We start from the raw sequence: 24117 nt of genomic DNA, 5'->3' as shown, positions 1-24117 counted from the left end.
GGGTGTGTCCATCCTTGTCATGCAAATATATCCAACTTCATCATACAGCACACTCCTAAACACAGTTTTGGCACAATATGCAGTTGTGTAATTGACATTTACTTCCATAACATCTGTGTTAAATTACTTCTCTGATTCTCATGAGGGAGATGATTGCAAACAGTCAGTCAGCCATGAAAAAGCACACTAGCCTGAGAGCAGTACTGTTGGGAGGAACCGCTCGAGTGACTTCATTTTGGCAGCTTTATTCAGGCCACTATAACAGCACTGGAGAAGATTCATTTTTCCCCTAAAAGCATGTCACAAATAAACGTATCGCTGAAGTCATCGAAAAGGATAAATCACAAGCTGTCCCCCATCTTGCCAAAAAAAAAAAAAAACCCATATGTGCACGGATTAGTAAGTGTGTCAGAGCTAGTCATCATCAGTTGTAAGCTCCATCATCAAAAAACAAGGCTAGGTCAAAACCGAATATATGGCTGGACCGGTTTGGTCAGTGTGTCACGGAAAAGGTCAAATGACACAATACCTTTCTTTTGTTTCTCACACGGCGCACAGCCTCCATCGATATAACAACCTGCTGCTCCGTCTCTCTGCCACACACTGGCGATACTCTTCTAATAAGCCAAACAAGTCGCTAGATTTGTGTAAGGTGCGTGATTGAAAAAAAAAGTGTCTTAAGCTAGCCACGCGTAGGTCAAGTTAGCAACACTACAGGCTGTACACGAGCCCCTAAAATATAACATGATTTAAACAACAGTTAGTTCCGACCAAGTCATTTGATTGGACGAGAGGCATTCCATGAGTGCTCATATAGAGCAGAGCCCTTACAACAGCACTGGGACGTTTAACTTCATGTATCGCTCTGCTTTACAGGTGTAATATTAACCGTTAATTAGCTTTTCATTGACGTCCGTAGTCTATCTTCGATTCTAACAAACTTTGCACAGCAAAGATGAATATATTTCCAGAAATAACATTAAGATTAATGAGGCCTCGCACCTACGACCGAATCACACCTGTGCATATATTTAGTACAACATCACAACCTTGAGTGTGATATTGCTTATTTATTGGTTATTGCTTTTGGAAGAGCATTGGCCAATGGGGAAACTTCAACTTAGTCATGTGGCATTTGGCTGAGCAGTCAGTCAGTCACTGACATTTGTAAGGTGGTCCCAAGAGCTCAACTACATTGCAACTTAAGAAAACACATGCAGACATCACACAAGCATAAAACATCAATTTGACAACACATTTGCTGCAAATACACACAACACAAGCTAATACTGAAAAGCACTGCAATACCACAGATTTCCAGGGGACACTAAAAAGTGATGAACCTGGCTGGGATGCACTTGTACTTTAATAGATTGAGTTTGTGTATTTGGTTGTGTTGTGAGTGCAGCACATGTGTTTTCTGAATTTGAATTTGTTTTCTTAAGCTGCAGTGCGTTGAGCTATCAGGGCCACCGTACATTTGCAATTATAGAGCTGGCTCCGCCGTTGTGGTCCAGCCAAAAATCATCCCAGAAGTTGCATGTGTCTTGTGACAGTCATTATCAGCCTGAGAGTGGTTATTTTGGTAAACAAATTCCTCCCCATTCGGAAGATAAACATTGTAAATGGAGTAGCAAGGAATTCTATTATTCTATCTCAAGCTTTAAAAATGCTTTCATGCACAGATGGAAATCTAACATGACAGAAAGAAGTAATTTTAATGCACAGCGTGCAGCTGATGGTGGCTTTCCAGGAGGTTACGAAATGCTCTGCGTTGAGAGTGAAATCAGACCTGTCCGGTCCACTACTGATTCCCCTGCAAGACTGCAGATTGTTCTCATAATCACTTTAACATTGGCTGCAGATTTCAGGGTGAATGTAGGGGGTGCAGGGCGGTGCTAGTGAGAGGAGCGGTACAATCTGAATCCCTGGTCTTCCCTTATTTTGTCCCTGCCCATGTGTGAGTAATAGGAACTTTAATCAGCAGCATCTGGCGTGGTCCTCACAGACGTCAGCGCTTTGCATCAGCACCAGCGAGCCAACGCTAAGTATGAGCGGCTGTGCTTCAAGCCGGCCCCTCAACAGCATGACCTCAACCCCACTGTCAGCCTCGCATCTCCCACTGTGACAGCACGCAGGCTGGAAAATCTGACTTCTACTGGCCTGCAGCACAACAGTCTATACACACTGACAGGGTTGTCTTGATCCAATCAGTGGGCAATCTCAAAGACAATGCCATGGCAACATTTTGTTTGGATGCTCTCCTACAAATGATGTAGTTACAATATGATCCAACCATAAACGGGCTGCTATTCTCACTCTTTAAAACCCAAACCCCAAAACACAGCACAGATTTCTGCTGTAGTAAACCTAACCACTATTGCTTCTAATAAAATAAATCTGCCTATTTTAAAGTTTAAAAATAAGCTATCATTGGACAACCAGGTGCACTACACAGGAGGTCTAACCTTAACCCTCCTTGTTCATTTGAAAATTTGAACATAGTCAGAGATAATTTACTGTTATAGCTGTTTGTTCGAATGTAAAAAATCTCTCCCTGATACTGCAGCCAGGACACAGCAGGACAGAAACAGCACTCATCCTTCTCATGACCATTCCTCTCCCGCTCCATGCTGTTTCCAGGGTCTGGACTTGGCCTTTGGCTGTGTGTCATGCTCTGTCTGCAGCTGGTTCTATCTCCCCAGTGTGAGGATTTGAAGCTTTTCTTGTCTTCTATGATAGTAAACATAATGTCTCGGACCAACAGTCTTCAGACTGATGGCCGGATAGGATAAGCAATTTGAAGATTAAGCTCTTCAGCAGATTAATCAGTAATGAAAATAAACATTAGTTTGTATACTTTAAAAATTTGTTACTATGTTATAATGATGTTAATTATTATTATAAATATGGGCAGGAAATTGGTAAAAAAAAAATATACGAAACAAGAAACCAAGTGAAAAATCATTGAATGAACAAATTTCTTAAATATTATATAAAGGTGTATAAAAACTTATTTAGACATTTGGAGTTTTAATTCTGATCAGTTTACTTGTATTGTGGTCAGTTATTGTCAGGCCATTGCAACACGTTGCCTCTCTTGGAGATCTTAGATGAAGAGTTTAGGTTCTGAACTCAATATCTTTACTGACGCAGTATTAGACATTCCAATGGACACCCAAACATGTGGGAATGAATGTCACAATAACATCTGGCCTGTTGTGCCACCACTGCCAACAGAGGCGGGCTGAGAAACACGGTGCTCGATTCAGGACAGTAGCTAATGTAGAAAGCTTTGGGTTTCCTCACTTATATATACATACAGGGCCTATCTTTCCATTAACATTGGTGCAGTGGATTACAAATCAAAACCCTTGGCTGGTAACACTAAAATGACTGAGTAAATGTTTTAGTTAGGCTTGACTTCCAGGAAAATAACCACGCTAACCATACTCACAGTACAATGACTGATTTAATGGAACTGCGTCATCACACCACACAACACTCTGGAGATGAGCCTGCACGGGAGGATGTGTTTTGTTTTCCTTTGCTCTCTACAAATAAAGCCATTCAAGCTCATGCCAAGGTGAGAGCTAAATGGACATGTTTGAACCATTCAGAGCATTTAAAGTGTCCGTCATGTGGAAGCGAAGCTTTGAAACAGCAAATCAGTTGATAGCGTCCGTGCCATCAACCGATGTCGAGCAGGGTCTGTCGTATCACTCTAGCACTGAGTCAATGTTTGTTTACGTCCCCGAGGCAGGAGCAGTACGAGTTGAGATAAGGGTTGGTGTGTGTGTGTGTTGTGTGTGTGTAGAGGACAATATCAATAGAGAAGAAAGTTCAGCTTGATAACCACAACTAGTTGACAACATCCTCTCTTGCTCTAGATCACAGCAGGGACTTCACATATCACACACACACACTACGGGTCAGTGAACGGTTGAATGGAGCATATACACACACACACATGTGATACACCCATTCATTGATGCAATCTCTACGCAAAACATGGCCACACACAGGCACAAGCAAACACTGACACAATGTCTCTCTCTCCCCTTTAACACCCCGACACAAATGCACACACACACACACACACAAACGCACTCTCAACAAATTCCACATCCGCAGGTTTTCATACACTCTTGAGACACAACTGGAAAGTCTCGGCGCATGGTTTCCTGCACTACTCCCACTCAGAGTTTAGCCCTGCTACAAGGACACGGATCATTCTTTGGCATATATCACAGGATTAATGAGCTCACAAACTGCATTAAATAGAATAAACAGAGCTGTGCAAGAGACAGTAAAACAAAAAGGGAGACAAAAATGAGACACGGGAGAACAAGATGAACAGAAACAGGAGAAAGCTCATTAGGACCGAGAAGGAATTAACATCAGAGTTGGATGTGAAACAGCCTCCTGCTCCTCAAGGACTCTGAAGGGGGGGGGGTCTAACAAACCTGCTGCTCTAGAATCAGACTCCCAACATCCACACAAACACACAGGGAGAGAAAGAAAAGTGGACAAATACCACAAGCCCCACAGTCGCCCGAGCCAACTGTGGAGAGACCCTCCAATCAGCCCTTCTCAGGAGGGTGGAGAAAGGGAAGGAGAAACTGAGAGAAAGAGAGCGAAGGAGGAGGAAATCTAAATCCAAAGCAGATGGCCTCCATAGGGGCAGAACACGAGAAACACTGAGGGCAGTCGTAAAATCGCTGCTCTGCTTTCAATTAGGCCATACATTTCAGACAGAGAGAGAGAGAGAGAGAGAGAGAGAGAGAGGTGGGGGATAAAACAGCGTTAACTAACTGCTGTAGCTCTGGCCACAACAACAGTGGATTGGACTCATTATCATGTGGAGGAATGCAGGGATGATTGTCTTGGGGGGGGGGGGGGGGGGGTTGATTTTAAAGACATATGTTGCATGAACAGAGCGATATTAGGAATTTGAAACATGTGCACCATCGCTGAAGATGTGTGATTAAGTGGGTGATCCCGGTCTAGACAACACCCACTGCAGCGTTTTTAAATTTCAGGGTAATTCAGGTAATACCGTGAAATTGATTTGAAAATATGCAGCCCAGGCATCCAACTTGGAGACTGTAGTTTGAATATCATTTTGCCACAAAACCATCTTGAAATTCTGCTGCAGTTTAAATCAAAAAATGATGTCTATTACTGACCACTGGAAAAATGTGGTCCAGACCACTGTCTGAGGCCCTAAAGGTGATCGTGCATTTGTGTTGATCTCACATTCCAGGCTGAGAGTAATGACCAGTGGACAGACACCAGACTGTACACTCCCAGACACTCACCCAAAAACCTGAACCCTTAATCCTTCTGTCTCAAGCAACAGGATAGGTTAGCCTTGGTTTAATATTAGACACCGCTTCCAAGCCAAACCTAAGAGGAATCATTCTAGAGACCGCTACTTTCAAGGTTGTGGATGTGGGATTTCATACTTAATCCACATATTAGGTGAGATATCTACCTACACTTGATTTGGGGTCCACATGTTGCCGACAGTTTGGCCACAGGCAACAAATGCGAGGAGACAGTGCTGACAGAAAAGCTTGAGTTTTTATGCAAATGATTTGGTGGGTAAACCCAACACTGAGGCTTTGGAAAATGGTTGGTAGCAAATGTATGCACCCAATTTTCTGGTCTGGATTTGGAGAGCAGAAAAAAAACAAACAATAGCATTAAGTGTAGCATAAAGGAAACAACTGTGCTTTTTATTGTCTTACATGAATGTTAAAGTAAAACCAAATTTTTAAGCCAAGTCTCTTCCTGACAACAGAGACTTGATGTTCTTCATGATAATGTGAGATTCTTTGGCATGATCTGATGTTCCCATCGACCGCACCGTGATGTTGCATGATCACTGAGAGCCAGACAGGTCAGTGACTCACAAGATGAGCATCCCATTCAGCAAAGAGAAATACACTGGTGAAGGAATAAGCTGAGGTTGTTTGTTCGACCAAACCAGACGGAGTAAGAAACGTTTGTCGGGTCATTTGGGGCAAATAATACTTGCAAAACAACTCTCAGTGCGCAGTTTGGTCTGCGTTGACCACATCAAGGCAGCTCGGATGTGAAACATGAAAAATATGCAGATGCCACATATTTTCACACGTTACATTATCTGTTGTGGTATTCCTATCCCCTTGGTTCCTAGAAAAAAAGGAAATAAAGAAAACAAAGAAGAACCCGTTGACCCTGGTCATTCAGGAGGAGTTGTCTATTTTGTCTAAACTCCTTCTGAGTTAAATCATCATATGCACTTGAGCATCACTTCCCATGCTGTCTGACATCACAGCAACTACAGCGTAAAGATCTGAGGATGCAGTGGTCAGCCTGTCAGTCAGAACTGAGGGCCAAGTGAGGGCGTGCAGATGGCCACTGCTTCAAGTCTCTCACAAGAATGACACTGTCACCACCTCAGCTGTGTCCCACTGCACACAGAACAAGCATTTTTTTATTGGCTGTTTCCGCTGCTGGACTAAACAGCCCCGACCCCATGCCAGAACCTCAGCCAGGTGCATTATGGGGACTATTTATCACTCCCACCATGCACTACAAGCTCTAAATACAGCCACTGTTTTCTGTGCGTCTCTCTCTTTTTCCCTGCCATCTTTGTCACCTCTCTCTCTCTCTCTCTCTCTCTCTCTCTCTCTCTCTCTCTCTCACTCTCTCTCTGGACGGCTCCTTTGCTGGTGCAGCTGTCTCTTTCTAATGCCTGTAAAGAAAAGTGGCTGAGGCTGAAAGTGACGGGAGGAACAGGTGTGCTGTTTAAGTGATAAATTTGCCCTAGCTCGAGCACAATGCACCTCTGTGTATAAAAACAATCTCCCCCAAACGGGGCAGCACAGAAGACACGGACAATATACTCAGGCTGCCACAGAAAAACAAGTTGGGGAGGGAAATTATAGGGTGCAAAATATCTCTTTGCAATCAGCATCAGAACAAAGGCTTGGCTGGAGCCTGTTTAAAGAAACAAATATGTTAATTACAATCAGATGCAATTAATCCAAGTCTACATTTAGTGACTAATAATTACGCTTAATGACCTAAGACGTCATTGTGCATTGCATGTGTCGTTCCAATAAATAAGGACGACTGTGACGCTTATATTTAAGATCACAACATGCAAAGTGAAACAATAGTTATTAGAAGGCAAAGCCATGTTTTTCAAGTATCCCAGATAGAGCTGCCTTAATCCTGGCTTGCTGGCGCAGGCCCCAAACTGCTGGGCTGCTCCCCAGCGTTCCGTAGCGCTCCGATCACTAGCTAGCATCTGGAAACCATCAGTGTAAACAAAGGAGCAGCGGAGGAGCTCAGGCCCCGCTCTGCCTCTCCGCATCCCCCAGGACATCACTCAGAAAGCAACACAAGAACACCAAACCGGGCCCGAACCTGTGTGTATTGCACTTCCGCGTGCGTGTGCGCGAGCACGAGTGTGTCCGTGCGCATATCTGTGTCTCTCCTCTTGTGTCCTCATCTCAGGATCTGTATTTGGTTTGGCTGCAGTTCAGAAAGAGATAGATTTACAGATAGAGCGGATGGGGTTCAGTCCACAATGTTAGCTTTGAGTCTTTTGGAGTTTTTGTTTGGTTTGCTCATTAACCGTAGCATTTCTGATAAGACTTCTAATTGCTTTAATGTGCTTTCAGTTAGCGTGCTAGCCTTAGCGGTTTGATGAATGCTACAAGTGGGGAGAGGCCTGGATGTGGTTTAAACCTGAGAACTGGTTCTCCTCTGTGAAACATCAAAAAAGATCAAAGCATCAGTCCTGTCTGATCCTTCTCTGAGGCACGACAAGGAAATATTTCCTGAACTTTTCATAATAGTGTTTGAGTAACCATATATCTATTAATCATGTGGTTTGGTGTTTCTAAGTACAGCTGAAACCTCCAAGATGTGTGGTTCATTGGACTTAAACCTCACACTTTCACAAACACTATGATGCTTGTAACCACAGAGAGGACAGCAGGGTTTTGCAGTGTTGTCTCCAACCTGTTGCAGCAGAAAAGAAAAGTGCATGTGTGGCTATGAAGCTACATATTTAGTTAAATATTTCAAACAACAGTGACTTGGTGTGTGTGTTAGCCATAATGGCGGAAATCACCGTGGCTCGTAACTGCCTCGTACTTCGGCCGCTGCCTCACAGCTCCGCATCTACAACTGCTGAGATAAGCATTCTTATCTTATACAGTTGTCTCTAAATATAAACCGCAGCATTACACAATCGTGTACTGCACATAACCACAATCACACACACTTTGTGCACACACTAACACTTCCACCGCCAACCACAGAAATGCATGTGTGAATTTATCCTACGGATATAACTTTAATACGCGGATACACACAGACAGAGCGAGGTCATAAATTTCCATTAGACTTTCATAAAGCCCTGTGTGATGGCGTCAAATATCTTGCATTGTCCATCCAACAGTCAAAGGAGAGAAGAAGCAGAGAAAAGCAGCAAATTCTCACAATTAAGAAGCTGGAGTCAGGAAATGTTTTGTCATATTTGCTTGGGAAACAAAAGCTGCATATCATTTTTCTTTTGATTGATTAACTGGCTGATCGTTTCAGCTCTACACTTAATGATACTCTGATAACACCGACAATTATTAGTACATAATTTCGACCTAATGCTGCTGCTTACTTATTACACATTATGAAAGAAAACGACAGCTTAAATAGATACTAAAGCTTTTGAAATGTATTGTAGGTTACTCAGTCACTTCATTCACAACTGGGTGCAAAATATGTATGTGCACATAGACAAATAATCTTTCAACCTATAATATGCAAATGTATTTTATGTATTGATTGTCACTGACCAAGATATTTTTTTCTAATATTACTGAGCAAATCTCGACCTTCCCTTCACCAGCCAGTCACTCAGCTAGCACTCATCTAAACCTGCACCGCACCCATGTGGGTCAGGCTGCTATTCTTAAAAATGGTTTCATATTCTAGAAGCTCTTTATTTTAGCCTATTCATATATGCTTGACATTTCATTGGACTATAAAAAGTGGTTTACTCACAATAGCACATCCCAGTTGTTTCCAGGTCTAAATATGCCCATGAGGCATTTCCGCTGTGGTAAAGTCTATTGCTGCATTTATCCTCTCTCAGGTGTAATGTGTTAGGGAAGCAGTAGAGGTGGTAGAGGACAGAGACAGAGAAAAGTAAAAAAAAAAAAGAAAAAAAAAAAGTCTGTTATGTGAAAAGAAACCATGATTAGTATACAATCAAATCCACAGCTCTCTGAAAACTTCAGTTATGTAAGAGCAACATTTCCTAAAAGGATCACAACCCCACATGGACCTGAAACAGTGCAACAAATATCACGAGTGCAGTCTATATAAGGTGAACAGCATTGAATTTGAAATGACCTAAATAAATATTTTTAAGTGAGCAGCTATGCTTACAGTTAGAAGTTTTTCCCTTGTGGGTTTCTGGGTTTAACCGCTGAGGTCACAAGTCTTTATAAATGTGTTTGTTATCTCACCGTTATACAGAGAGGAGGATTTTGAGAGGACAACCACTCCAACTGTTTTAAAAAATAACCACAAGTCCATTTCCAGCCCCATGGAGACGCCAAAATAGTTCATTCTAGGAAATGGCCTCTGCTTGGCAGAGAAGTACACTGTGTGTGTGTGTGTGTGTGTGTGTGTGTGTGTGTGTGTGTGTGTGTGTGTGTGTGTGTGTGTGTCTATGTACTGTATGCGTGTGTTTCTACTGGAAGAGAATGATTCTGGGCGATGGCACACACACAAAAACTGCTTTCTGTGATGATGTTAAAACAGAACAAGGGTCAAGATTTAAGTCAAGTCCCTTAACGATACCGGGCATATAACTTATGTTTAGTCTGTTCTTTGACAGGCTGAGATATCAGACAGGGAAAAGGTAAATCAAGACATCTGTACCACGTATAAAACATCCCACAGCTATTAGCCATGTAGATAAGTGAAGAGGCTGAGCCAGAGAGTATCAAAAAAAGGTATTTTGTGCTTTTAAATGTCATCAATGCTGAGAAACTGTTGAAGCGTATTTACAAGAGCAGTATACTGGATCATAAAATTGTTATGGTAACAATTTTATTTGTATTTGTCCCTTGCAAATAAAAGAAAAGGCAAATAAATACAAGAAAGTTCGCCAGCTTCTCTAAAAGATCGTAGAAATGTCCCAGAAGAGCATTTTTTTAATCAGTTGAATAAGATTAGCTTTTTGTTTTCACTACCCTAGCTTTTGACAATATATTGTGGCTTAGCTTAGGAGAAAGATCATAAAACATTTTGTAGTTGTAGGAAACAACGCAGCTTGGCAAAACTAAAACTAGCTACTTTGACATTACAAGATGCTGATCTGTTGATTTAGATTAAAACAAATCTCAGCTAAGTCATCTTTAATGATGTTAGTGCTTACAAATGAAATCTGGTGACCTGCAATTTCTGGTTGTTTTGATAAACCGAAGGTGGGGGTCTCATGTTATGTGCTATTGTAAGCAGATGATTTCAATGTTTAAACAATTAATATGCTTACATTTTATTTTACCCAGACAAATAATAAGAGGGTATTTATTTTTGGGGAAATTCCACCTAAAATATATTTATTAATACGAAATTTCACTGGTGTCCGAACACTATTATTCTAATTTCTCATCTTACTTAGTTTTTTTTTTTTTAAACAGGCTTGTTCTTCAATGTATGTAGGCAATACAGATATCCTATGCATGCACATGTGCATATGTGTATGTGTGTGCATGTGTGTGTACGTCAAAGTTTTTCTCCTCAGTAACAGACCTACGTCATTCGTGTCCAAGACAGCTGCAGAGGCGTATCACCATGCCAGCGCGCACTTTGCCAAAACCCTATTCCCAGATTCCTAGATTTCCACAACCCAGCTTCTCTAATCGGCCACGGATCTCAGTGTCATGTTCTTGGATGAATGATGGATACCCCTGAGAGTCAAGCATGTGGGTGTTTTTCTTCATACCAATAACACTCCCTTGTTTTAAAACTGATGTTTTTGACAGAATCCTTTCCCTCTCTTCATGCTTCATTCATAGAAAACACACATACGGGCCAACTGGGCCTTGGATTCTGTCCTGGTTGAACCCAGAAGCTCAGTTTGATCAACACACCAGCTTGACATGGAAGCTGCCTCTTTTCACAGACACAGGATAAGTTAACCATACTCCTACACTTACCATATTTACCGAGTGTTAAGGGCTAATGCTAAGTGGGGCCGTGGGTGTGAATCCCCCCCCCCCCCCCCCCCCCCCGCCCTCTCCTAGCCTTGGACTTATCCATGGTCCCACTAAACCCAATGAGCTGTGCAGCTGCACAGCAGAGTTGGGTTACCAGGCCAGTGAATGACAAGGGCAGGTTGGGTGGCAGACTGGGGCATACAGAGGTGCACAAAACATCTCCTCATCTGCCACAGGAAGTTCAAGCTGCTGCTGCCTATGTTTGCATGTAATGCTTGTAAATGTGTGTATGGGTGGATGTGTTCGTGAGTGTGTGTGTGTGTCTGTATATTTCTGTACATCACTGTCCTGGATATACTGAGCACGTGTGTTGCTAATCTCAGTGTCACTTGCTGTCAATGCTATATTGGACCTATGGCCCTATATGGTTTCTCAGTGCTCTCGCTATAAAGGCTCTTTCTCTGTATAACTCCCCAAAAATAAAATATGTTGACAGGTAGTGGCCACAGCTGTTTTTCACAGTGGCGATAGTTGTCAGTCTGCTGTGACATTGTGAAAGAGAGGAGCTGTCTGATACAGCGTGTCTCCAGCATCCATGATAAGCCTTATCTGTTTACGCTGCAGTCTCTACTCAGTCTCTGCCGCTCTCTTCGGTAACCTGACTGAGTGAGTGTTAGAGCAGAGACAGATGCAGGGCCTTCAGAGCCTTTGCTGCGACTGGAAGGAAGATCAGGGGTTACCCTGTAAAAACATTCCCATGGTGCACCTCCCCCCAGCCCTCATCCTTGCCAGAAACTTCCCGACACACTACAGGGCAGTGCATACAGATAGAGAGGAGGGACAGAAAACCTTTCTAAATGCAATGCAGGTCTTTTTTTTTTTATCTTACAGTAAGTAAAGGCACCAAAATATATTTTCACTAAGACCTAGAATTAAACTTGAGTTAGACAGAAAACACTGTGACAGTACAAATGCTGACATTTCAGCAAACAAGCAAACAACTTCATATTGTTTATTATTCTTTAACTATTTAACTATTTAGACAAAAGTCTCATCAGTTGATACAGTACAAGTTTAATTCATGTAACTTTTCATAGTACTAGCATACCATGAATGTTCTACATAGTGCTAACATTCTGCAAGCTCAACAGTGGGTGGGTAAGGGTTACTTTATCCTTAAATGTGATACTACGACACAGTAAGGCTGAGTATATTTCCTATGATCCTTAATAATGTTTCATATCTTATTTTCTAGTTAATTCACAAACTCACAAATTCATTTAACCAGACAGTCATCTGATCTTCATCTTACTCAACAATCGGTTTTTAATAAGAAATAGGGAGTTGTTTTTTTTTTTTTTTGAATAAATAAAATCCTCAACACATCACTACAATACACTGTTAGGCTGATTTGGGCTCACTTCTAACAAGCACACATCCCCCTGTTTGCATATTGACCAAAACTGTTTCATTTGGTGGTTAGCAGTCCTGATTCCTGAGAGGTTTGGAGATCCTGTGTAGCCTAACAGAGAAGGACTTTGAAATACTTCACCATACAGAGCAAGAGGGAAAAAACTGTTACAAAATCATAACCACAGAAGAGGCCCCTATAGTCTATATGTTGACATTTAGACAAACAGACTTTATAGGACTGCCTGTGTGGTTTGTTGTTGCAATTCTTTTTTTTTACTCTGTAAGATCCAAGGCTCTATCCAAACATACTTGAGTCTGACGCACCACTGTGATGCAGTGAGGACCCTGCTGGGGGAACAATACGGGCCTGCCTTCCTGACCTCTCTGTCTAGCAGATCCTACAGACATACAATGACTGCCTTAATTACCAGACTCCATTCCCACCACTAGGGCTTTCCCCAATGGTGCCCATTCAGAGCCACAGTCTCTCCCTAAGGTGCCCATTCAAGCGCAACACAAAGCCAGCAGTGTCAGTCCCTGATCTCTTGACACCAAATCCAGTCCTGTGTGCCAGCACTCGCAGCTTCACAGTGTCTCTGTCTGCTTGTCCGTCTTCTCCGTCGGTCTGTCTCATATCACGGAAGAATGTCTCTTGTTCATGTGTGACAAGAATCGGTGCTGCTACAGGCAGCAATTAGTTCAACCACATACCGATCGACCAGTGGAGATAAGCATGAAATTTAGTTGCCGGTTTGATGTGGATGTATGAGTCTCCTGGTCCGACGTTTGGGACTCCTGACCATTCTGACCATTCAAGTCCTTTCACGCTCTACCTTTCTCACTTCATTCATGAGTCAAAGTGGAGAGAAACATGGTTATGGAAGCTGCCAGGGTGTAGAAAATAATGTAAACACCTCATGTAAAGTGTCTGTTAAGTCATTTGATCAGGTAGTTTAAATTCTAATTAGCTCCAATTGTCAGCTGTTGGCTATCAGTTTTCCAAAGTGCCAAGAGAAAAAACAAAAACAAGCTGTTATCATCATCATCTGAATCCAAGCTGTTGCATCTAGGGCTGAAACAACAATTATTATCATTATCAATTAACCTGGGGATTATGTCAATTAATCAAATAATTGTTTGGTGATAACGCATCAGAAAACAGTGAAAAGAGCCCATCACAATTTCGTTTAACCAGCGGTTCAAACCCCAAAACTATACAATTTACTATGTCATGAGACCAGGAAGTGCAGTTAAATTTTCACATTTGTGAAACTGGAACCATCAAAAGTTTGAAAAACTGAAACAGTTAATTGATTGTCAATAGTTGCCAATTAATGTTCTGTTGATCAACTAATTGATTAACTGACTAATCATTGCATCTCTAGTTGCATTAGTCATTTAACAAAAATGTATTAACTTTGTGAATTTCAACATTCTCTTGAATGAAAATATTATAACATACTGTGTATTTCACACTGTACTGTATATTATAAAAGGGGTTGACAATGCTGATGAGATGTTATTTTAACATATGGCTTATAGAAGAAGTGGTTGCAGGAGAGAAAATTAGCGTTGAGTGTATGAGCTAACAAAGCTCTGGCCCTGGTGTGCTAACAGGACATCATGCTGTAGTGAAAATCTAACCTTTCACCCCCTGATCCCTCCCTCCTCTCTCACTGGAAGGCCAACCATCCTGTTCTAGTTCCTGAAGCCTCAGTGTATGGCCGGTGACCCTCATGACACTGTACTTGTGTTCAGAACGCAAGCCAAAGTGTTGTTACTGTACAAGTCATTATTCTTTAGTATGAGTATGACCCTGATCAGTTTTCTAATATCTTAATATACTGGAGATGTTTTGCTGTAGAAGTGCAATAGTATTCGGTAGAAAGGTAAAATGGTATATTTTAAGGTACTATAAGATGTAAAGAAAATAAAAGAGATAAAGCGTGAGAAAACTAGATTCTAAAATGAGTGCTGACCTGGTTTTTCTCATGCTGCAAAGGCAAGCTTACATAAAGCAATGTGACGAGCAACTGCCCCAAACACTCTATTGTTTATTTTCTTTTATTAACTCCAGCCTGCGTTTTACAGTGCTGGCTCAGCGGCGTGGCAGGAAAAAGATTAATATTCAACTATTATATAAGAAACTTTCCAAAGCTGAGCTAATAGAAAATAAACATCTAGCATACTTTAGACGATACACCTGAGACTGAGGGTTAAAGAAGGGTTAATCAGATGATAGGAGGTGCAAAATCCATTTGAGAGGAGACAACTGATGGACTTAGTGTCAGCTTAGCTTCACCTAAAAGAAGCTAAATTATAGCTTTTGACTTAGGCTAAGCTGACACTAAGTCAGTATAGATGGTATATTGTCTTCATACAGCTCTCTCCTGATGATGTTTTCATGATCGTTTCATCATATTTCAACATTTAATCCGAGAGCAGCTGTGAGTTCACCTGCCTAATGGTAAGTGTGACAGTACAACGTCTCCCAGAGATAGGGTTATAAGTGTCACAGTTACCAAAACAGGAAGTGGACCAATTGTTGTCTCAGCAAAAACTGAGAGGAAGAATGGGATTTCTGTACAGAACACAAACCAGCTGCCAGGAAACCGCACTTTATCATTCTTTTAACTTTGATTTCCTTTCAGAGGAAGTACCCTCAGTCCCCTTTCATTGGCTTGCTGTATCTCAGCTCTTGTGCCCTTCACAGGCTTTCGAACTATACCCTCTCTGTGTCTGACAGACAAACTCAGCACTGCTCCATGCCTTGACAGTGACACTTCTCAAACTGCCTCCCTGCAACAGCAAATAACTGCAGCCATGTCAGAAATGGCCTCAGGGTACAGAGATCGTGGGGGTAAAATGTGAAGCATTCTCTCATGACAAATGCTGAAGTGTGACCGCGGTGTTGAGAGATTGTTTATCGACAGGGTTAACAAACTGCAGGATGACCAGGGAGAGAGAGAGAGAGAGAGAATGAAACAAAGACAAAAAGACAAAAAACAGCTGGTGCAGGCAGAGGAAAATGTAAATACATGATTTCACTATAGATATCTTTCAGTGAACGCGGGGGTTGGTTAAATAGAGATTAGAAAAGCTAAAGGACAGATGCTCTTTCTCCTCCCAGGAACATTAGCCTCCAGGGGACAGCTAACGTCTCCAGCGACATTAAGACGTAATCTGTTGCTGTTGAATAATCAGCACTGCTCTAACTATCAAAGAGGTCTAGCAAGCTATTTTAGACCCTTTAAAAGCATGTTTCCAATACAAGAGCTGACAAATGTTTTGCCAGAGGCATGAGGCAGAGCTGTTATTAAACTACAATTTAGATTATTCTGATTTTTTTTTTTGACTGGAAAATTTGAATTTTATAGGAAGCTACAGGCTAAGTTATGAACCACACTCTCTGCAGAGTAAGAGTTAAAAGTGTTGGTTTAAATCCCAGGACCAGCTGGGAAAAAAACATGAACTAGGTGAAGTGAATAAGACAGCTTTTCCATCCTTTTACTACCACAAAATTACCCACAAGCAAGGCACTTCAACTGTTTCTGATTAACTCTTACAGCTGAAAAGGCAACAGTATAACCCCATGGGAGCACTCTCTCTTCCAGATGTGGATGTGGTTGCCTACCCTCCTTTTGCAAATATCCACCTGAGCCATGAACAAAAAAATACCAATACCAACAAACCTAACTGGTTAAATAAATTAAGGGGAAAAAAAAGATAATGGTATTTTCTTATATAAATAATTTAGTTTATATTTATTTACAAACAGGGATCCTAACTCGTGAAAATTACACTACATTTCTTTCTTTCTTTTCTTCAAAATTCTACAACCCCCAGAAATCTTCTTCAGAATAAATTGGTTAGATAAAAGGTAGAGAAAGTGCATGCTGAAAAGGCGGAACTCATCTACAGACCTTAACCTGATTCAATTAAGACTTTAATATTCGAGTTACACACAGCAGGAAATTGGGTGTGCCCACAGAGGGCTAAAATACTTGTTTTCCAACAGTGAAGCACACAGGCTGTGCTGTGCAGTGGTGTAAGACTGGTAAATTATAAACTTGCAATGTGTATTTGACACATTATCCCCTCCCTTCTGCTCTCACCCCCATCCCCTAGTACAACAACAAACTGAAACATTAAAACAAAGTGGTTGCACAATTATCCCCACATGACTGCCATCCAATTCGGAAAAGGATCACTGCTCTGTTAGAGGCAAACACTGGGAGATTTTAAAACCAAATACATTTTGTCAAAACAACAGCTACTGATGTTTGTAATGGTAGACAAAGTGGGCTGCAGTAATGACAAGTCATCAAGTTTATCACCACGGCCAAAGGAAAAGCACGCATTTTGGCAAGTCACACATTACTCAAAGCGTGATTTGCCTCTGGTGTGAAGAGGCCCTCACTTCACAGCTCGCCTCAGGTCTCCGTGTTGACACTGTTATGGGAGATTATGGTGACCATTTGTCACAAAGGACAGACTGCTGCTGAAATTACCGCCGCATGAGGTGTGAGGTCCATCGCGGTAATTGGCATATGGTCACAGATACAGATCAGATACATGCTAGAAGAGATTCAGGCACGGACAAATCACAGGGGCAAGGATGAGAGGAAATGTCAGCCCTTGCACTTATTAAAGTGAAGCAGGACATCCTTTTGAAATGAATCCTCATTCATTCAGTAGAGTATAGTGACTCGAATGATTCGGTTACATATCGACATACAGTACGTCTCATATGTGGAACTTATTAACACTGTGCTATCTGCCATTACTCCCAATCAGATAAGATAGAGAACTATAGGAGAATTCCAAAGAAAAAAATAAAGTTTGAAATGGATGCTATATATACACACATCCCACAGACACCATAACTATTTGAACAAAAGGCTCATTATCCTGGTATGATAAAGAAGGCTCTGTATGTGGATCAATGGGCTCCATGTGTTTCTGATCAACACCTAAACTGGGATGCTCTTGGAGCTGCTCTTCGCTTCTGTCCGTCCGCCCTGTGATTTTTACAGATGAATACAAACAGAACACTAAGTGCAGACTTATGTAATAAATTAAATTTGTCTCGCAAAAGGCCAGAAAATAAATAAAAAAATACAAATCTGTGTATCATCACTGGTTTTTCAGTCAGCATCCATCTAAGCAATGAAAAATATTCAGATGCAGCAGGATCATATTATAAGTTTTTCATTACTACAGTGGCCCTCAAAGCAAAATTTCAACATTTTGCAAATTATGTTTATTAGAGTTCTTTCTAAGAGTTAGATAAGACACCACTTTCATGGCTATCTGTTAAATATGAGGTTACACAGGAGCTGGTTAGCTTATCTTAGAGCAAAGACTGGAAACAAGGGGAAACAGCTATAGCTTGCCTCTGTCCTATGAAGCTTATTTAACATGTTATATTTTTGTTTGTTTAATTTGTTAAAAACAGGGTGGTGCTTGTAGGCAAATCTTTTTATGCTTTTGGACAAAGCAAGCTGTTTTCCCAAGTTTTCCAAGATGTTTCCAGTGATTGTGCTATGTCTAGTTAACTGCTAACTGAAGCCTTGTTTTAATGGACAGATGTGAGAGTAAATATATCTTCTCAACTAGCTCATGGCAAGGAAGTGAATAATTAATTTCCCAAAATGTTGGACTGTTGCTTAAAATTCCCTAAAAAATGCATTTTCTCAATCAGCATATTACTGTGAATAATCAGATGCTACATGAACATGTTTTCTACCAAATGAGAGCATCCTGCTTTTTTAAAATCAAAATCTGATGACAGTTTTGGGGTTGTTCTGATGAAACAGATAGCTGCTTTTTATTTCTTAGGAAAGAACATTCATTTTAAATGTTGATTGTTGTATATTTAGAAATTAAAATGTTACATTATAATGCATCTAATATTTGAAACATTTTTGGGCTTCAACAGAAATTGGCAAAAGGGTGAAAGCAGTGGTAGTGATGGATGTTATGCCAGTTATTTTTGGCTTATAAGCTTTAGTGAAGTATTCTACCAGTTTCAAAATTTTTGAAATTTCTCAGAAGAATAAGAAAAAGAAAACAGGAAACTATAATTCTGAAGGACCAAACCAGGGGGGACGTATTACGTGCAGGAATGGGGCATTGTAACTCTGGAGTCCACTGTAACTCAGACACACACATTAACCACACACAGCAGCAGCAGCCACCCCCACATATCCACAAACCTGCATTCCGGCAAAGACATTTTCCATGACTTAGTCTTTCTACAGGGAGACAGAGCAAGAAGATGTCACTCAATGCATCGTTTTGATCACTCAAATCAGAGGCGGGGCCAATTGTTGAAAGGATTAGTCCACTGAACAGAACCAAATCATGAGTGCAAGTGGAAGATATCTTGGAAGGGGGCCAAAGCGTGGCAGTGAGGGGCATTCTGCTCATAACTGGGGGAGCGACCTCATTTTCCGAATAAAAGCCAGTTTACATAACACCTCTGTCCCCATGACAGGGAGCACTGGGCAGCTGCTGCCAGGGCTGCGGCTTTCACTCAACTACCAAGAGTTGCCTGAAAAATAATTCTCTCAGCACAGCCACAAGCCTCCTCTGCGTATTTCCAATATTAACATTTTATAACAAAAAGGTCTTAAATTGCAAGTAATTAATAAACACTTTGGTAACCTCAACGATTTAATTGCCTAACTTTTGCTCTCCCAGAACCAATGGAAAGGATAGAAAAACCATCAACTAGGTGAAGGATCCACCACTATCTAAATCCTGCGCCCACAAGTCCTTGTATAGCTAGGATCATAAAATCTCACTTTCTTTATTCAAATTGACTATACACAAATTCAAATGTAAAAGAAAAGTGATTCAATTATGAGGAATTATACAATTAACACAACTCAACCTCATTAAATACTTAATTCTAAGAAAGATAGTTATTTTCAAGGCAAATCTTAATCCTAGAGTGAAAACAGGCAGACAGTCAGAGGTTGAAAAAGGACAGGAAAAAAGGCAAAGGAGGTGTACAGTAGCCTGCACTACTTCTTTACTTTTCTTTTTTGCCAACAAGTCCTGCGACAAGACGAAAACCAAAAAATGCATTAGTCTGGAGAGGAGCTATTTGTAAGTTTTGCTATTGCTACATAGCCAATGTTAGCAGTAACATCTGTTTAATTTCCAGTCTTGCTGAGAGCTTGGCCCATCGTTGCGTTTACAGGACAAAAGATTATAATACATCCTCTGAGAAGCACTGCTTCAGGCCAGACTGGACACTACAGTGACTCAGTATCTGAAAGTGACAAGATGGGCAAACCAGCACAGGGCTAGCTTATTAGCATGCTAATTTCAGTATAAGAAAAGTTGTGATTGAAACAAAACAAACCAAAAGGGTTGCTTTTCACCACTGGAGACATCTCTTGATTGAGTTTGAGTTTAATGGTGAACTCACAACACTCACAACAAGTAAACAGCTGTTAATGCTAACATTGAGCAAGCATTGAGCTATAGCAAAACTTACAAATAGCTCCTTTAGCACTTTCTGACTTGCCTTCCCTGCCTGTGGCATTCAGCCACAAGCCCACTGGTTCCTACTGAAGTAAATCTTCAAAAAAAAATAGGGTCACAGATAGTATAATTTCATTTTTAAATAAAAGTATATGTGATTCCCTAAAACACTGTAGTTTTTTAGCAAACATTACTCAAGCAATCAAGATATTGCATTTGTTAGACACTATTTTCCACTGTGGATTAAGACATATTTTGTGGAACATGTCATCCAGTGCTTAAGTGTGTCTTATACAAAAATATCTAAACTCACTGATGAAAGTCACAGCACGAAACAAGACAATAAAACATGTTGAGGTGACGGAGAAGAGGAAGACTGTGCATGTCATCAGAATGTGATTCTCCATGCTGGACCTGGATGACAAACTTAGCAGTGCTCTGTGAATCAGAAGCCTCTGTTTTCATTGGCAAAGAACCTCTGGACAGGACAAACTATTAGTGGGGTCACATTCATCTTCCAATGCATTCCAGTGCATGCAGATACCAGAAACTCTGTGGGCAAACAATTGATCACTGCACTTTGTGAAACAGACTGAGGATAATGTAGGACAGGGAAATATTGTTTGGAAAATGACACAAGTGTTGGCTAATAGGTGAGCTGAATATTCTTGCCATTAAAAACTCATGTTACAATTGCGAGATGTGTGTCACATCTGTTATTTGGGTCTTCAGCTGGTTAAGTAAGGATGAGCTATCCTTGGCTAGGCGTGCAATGACAGGTGACAGGGTAATAGTGTAAGTGATGTAGCATAAATGGAAGGAAAATTTATGGAGTAAAAAACCCAGGAGAGACCTAAATAACTGAGATGGTGTTGAACTATGTAGGTGTGGAGGCCGTTTCGAGACAAATGCTGCTTTTTGAGTTACTGTTGGCAGTTTAACGAAGAGCTGATATATAAACTAGAAGAGGGCTGAGTGTGATTTTGAGGTCCATGCCTGAATGCTACCATCTATAGCAAGATTGATTTCACAGCTTCTACTGTCAAAACGGGTTTTGTTTAATACAGCATCACTTTATACTTTTCATTTTAAAATGGTACAGTGAAGATGTTCAGTTTAAATGCATACAACACTTAAAAGATAATAATGTATAAATGTATACAACACAAAAGATAATAAACATATTAGATGATGTATTACTTAATGGACACCTGCTCCAGTGTTGAGTAACAGTATCAATGTGATCGACGCTAACATCAACAACTACAGCATTACATAAAGGAAAAAGGAAGGCAAAAGTTACATGTTGCATGATATACTACGACTCAAAATTCCCGTTGGAGTTGTCAGTAGATGATCTAATTCCCACACTTTGGAGTTTGGAGCTGTCCAGGAGATATTTCATCAGTACACAGGTCTTTTACAGACCTCCCGAGACCAGTCATCATATGTCATAAAGCAAGTCAAAGCATTTTAATCTCACATCTGCTCCTCATTACCATTCCATGCAAAAGAAACTCGGGGCTGGGGTTGGGCTGTTGCACCTCACCCAGGGAAAGGCACAGAAAAAACAGGGGAGAAGCAAAGGAGAGACGGCGAGAGAGGGGAGATTATAAGGCACCATAAGTCCAAAAGAAAACACAAAAACAAAAAAAAACACAACTCTGTGTAAAAATTCCACAATTCTAGGGAAAAGTGCCATCGTGTTCCTCTTATGAAATCAGATCACTTCCAGGCCTTAGTCCCAGCCGTTGAGTTATGGAGCTATATAATACCACAATGACAGACCCATCACAGCAATTTCATAGTCCATTCCTTCTTCAACAACTCCACAAACTCCACAAAATATCGCTTCATGAACACAATATTTATAACTCAGAAGCACAAGTTTTTCTCTTATTTACATGTAGATGTTGAGTGATTGCACGCTTGCATTAACAGCCACCAACCATGGCATTATTCCTAAACAAGACATTTCCACCCAGATCTTGTTGAAAGTAAACTGGCAGAGATTATTCAAAACCTAAAATTCTCCTGGTGCTCTCAAAAATGAGTGTAGATTGCAGGAGATGACAACAGCTGGGGCCCCATTAGTCACACATTACTGTGCTGCGACCTCCATGCTAGACCTCAAGGTGGTTTTCTCATGGTGTTACACAAGAAAACTGCATCATCATCGACTAAATCGGTGGAAAACTGGAAGACATTGCATTGCAACTGTAACTCTAAGGATTTGTTCAGCATGTCAGAAAAGATGGCTGTTGTAGCATTGATTCATGGTTTTTTGATTCTTGAAAACAAGAACGCACAGCTAACATGATGATCCAAGACAGACAGTTTCACCTTTGACGCTTGAACTAGCCCAACAAGTTTATTTATCATGGTTATAACAGATGGTTTCATGTAGTGTAATGCTGTGGCAGTTAAGATGCACACAAGCACACACATACACACACTCATACACATGACTACAGAAGACAGAGGCCAGCCTGTTTAACAAGTAGGTCAGACCAGAGCCAAAGAGAGATAGAGAGGGCGAGAAAGACAGGGAGGCATTGGCTGGAGCAAGCACAACGTTTAGTGCCATCATTGGCTTGTATGAACCCAATGAAAAGTCACATAGTTATTGCAAAGCAAAATATAACATTAGTAATTAAACAAGGAAAGTATGTATACCCACCAATAGGGACTTTTGTGATGTTATAAGCTATTTGTGTCATCTTAGATTATGTAATGTATGTGTGTTACAAGTCTAACCTGAGGGCAGTCTTTGATGTAATGGCCCTTGTTGAAGCACAGGTGGCACAAGTAGTTGGGCGGGGGCCTTTTGTTGGGTTTTCTCGGCTCTGAAGAAAGGGAAAGGTCTGAGAAATGGTCCGTCAGGGAGTTGAGTCCATCCACGATGTTGTTCAGGGAGCCATAGGGTGACACATTCTTATATACGTTGTTGTTTAAGGCCTATAAAATGGGAAGAATATCAGAAAAGGTTAAATTTCCACATGTTATTCTGCAGGTTCTTACACTGAAATTTAACAACAATCAACAATCTTCTGACACCTTCACCATTCAATTCACAAAGAATTTCCAACAGCAAGAGCTTGTGCGACTAGTTGACACACATTATGCTGAACAACATTATCACATAAAAAATAGTGTCATATAAAGTACTGCATTTCTGGTTTGGAGGTCTAAAAAAATGCTGACATTAATCATCAATTTCCTTTACATGCACTATGTCCTTTTTTCTGTTATGCAAATAAATGAAGAAAAAAAACAACAACCTCCAAGATCATTTCTCTCATTAAATTTCAGAACATCTGGCGAGAGGCCCAGCAGCACTCATGAGCTGGAAAAGTACTGAGCATGTCCACAGAGAAAGACAGGACTTTGAGAGGATGACTCATTGTAAACAAGATGGGAGGCATGTTCCCTCGTCAGCCTGTGGAACATCAGCAATGTCACCATGCGCTGTTGGCGGTAAACTAGCCATGGTTAGTGTTTGTAGTCTGATCGGAGCCACGGAACGCAGTGTTGCATGCCACAGGCCCCAGTGAATTCATGGAAGATGCCCTCTGAATATTAATAACAGGAAAAGCATTGCCTGCAGTTTCCCCTCTCATTCATGTCTTCCTCTGTTCAAATACAATCCAGAAACAACAGGCAGGAGTTGACTTCTAGGGTGAAATAATGCTGCTTATTGTAGACAAGTTGCAAACTTAACAAGTCGAACTGCGTGATGAAATCCACAGATAAACTCTTCTTCATCACTAGTGGTCGGGCTTCTTTTGAGGTCACAGGTTTGTGTCTGGGAAATAATGTTACAGTTGATGTTTAATGTTGCACAGCACAGAAACCTTAGACTTGGCAACCTGGCCAGCTCTGCAAGCCAAAGCTTTATCTGCAGGCCGTGAGATCGTCTTGCTAACCGACTCCAGCTTTAAGACTCATGTTCATTTATTACATGTAGTCGTCG

At 41.0% G+C, this 24117-nt stretch overlaps 1 protein-coding gene across 1 annotated transcript in view; it reads right to left on the bottom strand.

The window, feature by feature from the left end:
• The window catches only part of zcchc24 (zinc finger, CCHC domain containing 24), a 35407-nt gene that overhangs the window by 8414 nt on the left and 2876 nt on the right, over positions 1–24117 (bottom strand). Inside the window, exon 2 of the mRNA XM_023426641.2 lies at positions 22902–23102. Within this exon, the coding sequence (XP_023282409.1) occupies positions 22902–23102 (201 nt within the window). The remainder of the gene's footprint in view (positions 1–22901; positions 23103–24117) is intronic.

Source organism: Seriola lalandi, unplaced genomic scaffold, assembly GCF_002814215.2.
Source record: "Seriola lalandi dorsalis isolate HSWRI2012SDOR001 ecotype SW California unplaced genomic scaffold, Sedor1 jcf7180002054832, whole genome shotgun sequence".
Classification (NCBI taxonomy): domain Eukaryota; kingdom Metazoa; phylum Chordata; class Actinopteri; order Carangiformes; family Carangidae; genus Seriola; species Seriola lalandi.
The sequence above is the reverse complement of the archived record's forward strand: the minus strand, read 5'-3'. Positions and strand labels throughout refer to the sequence as shown.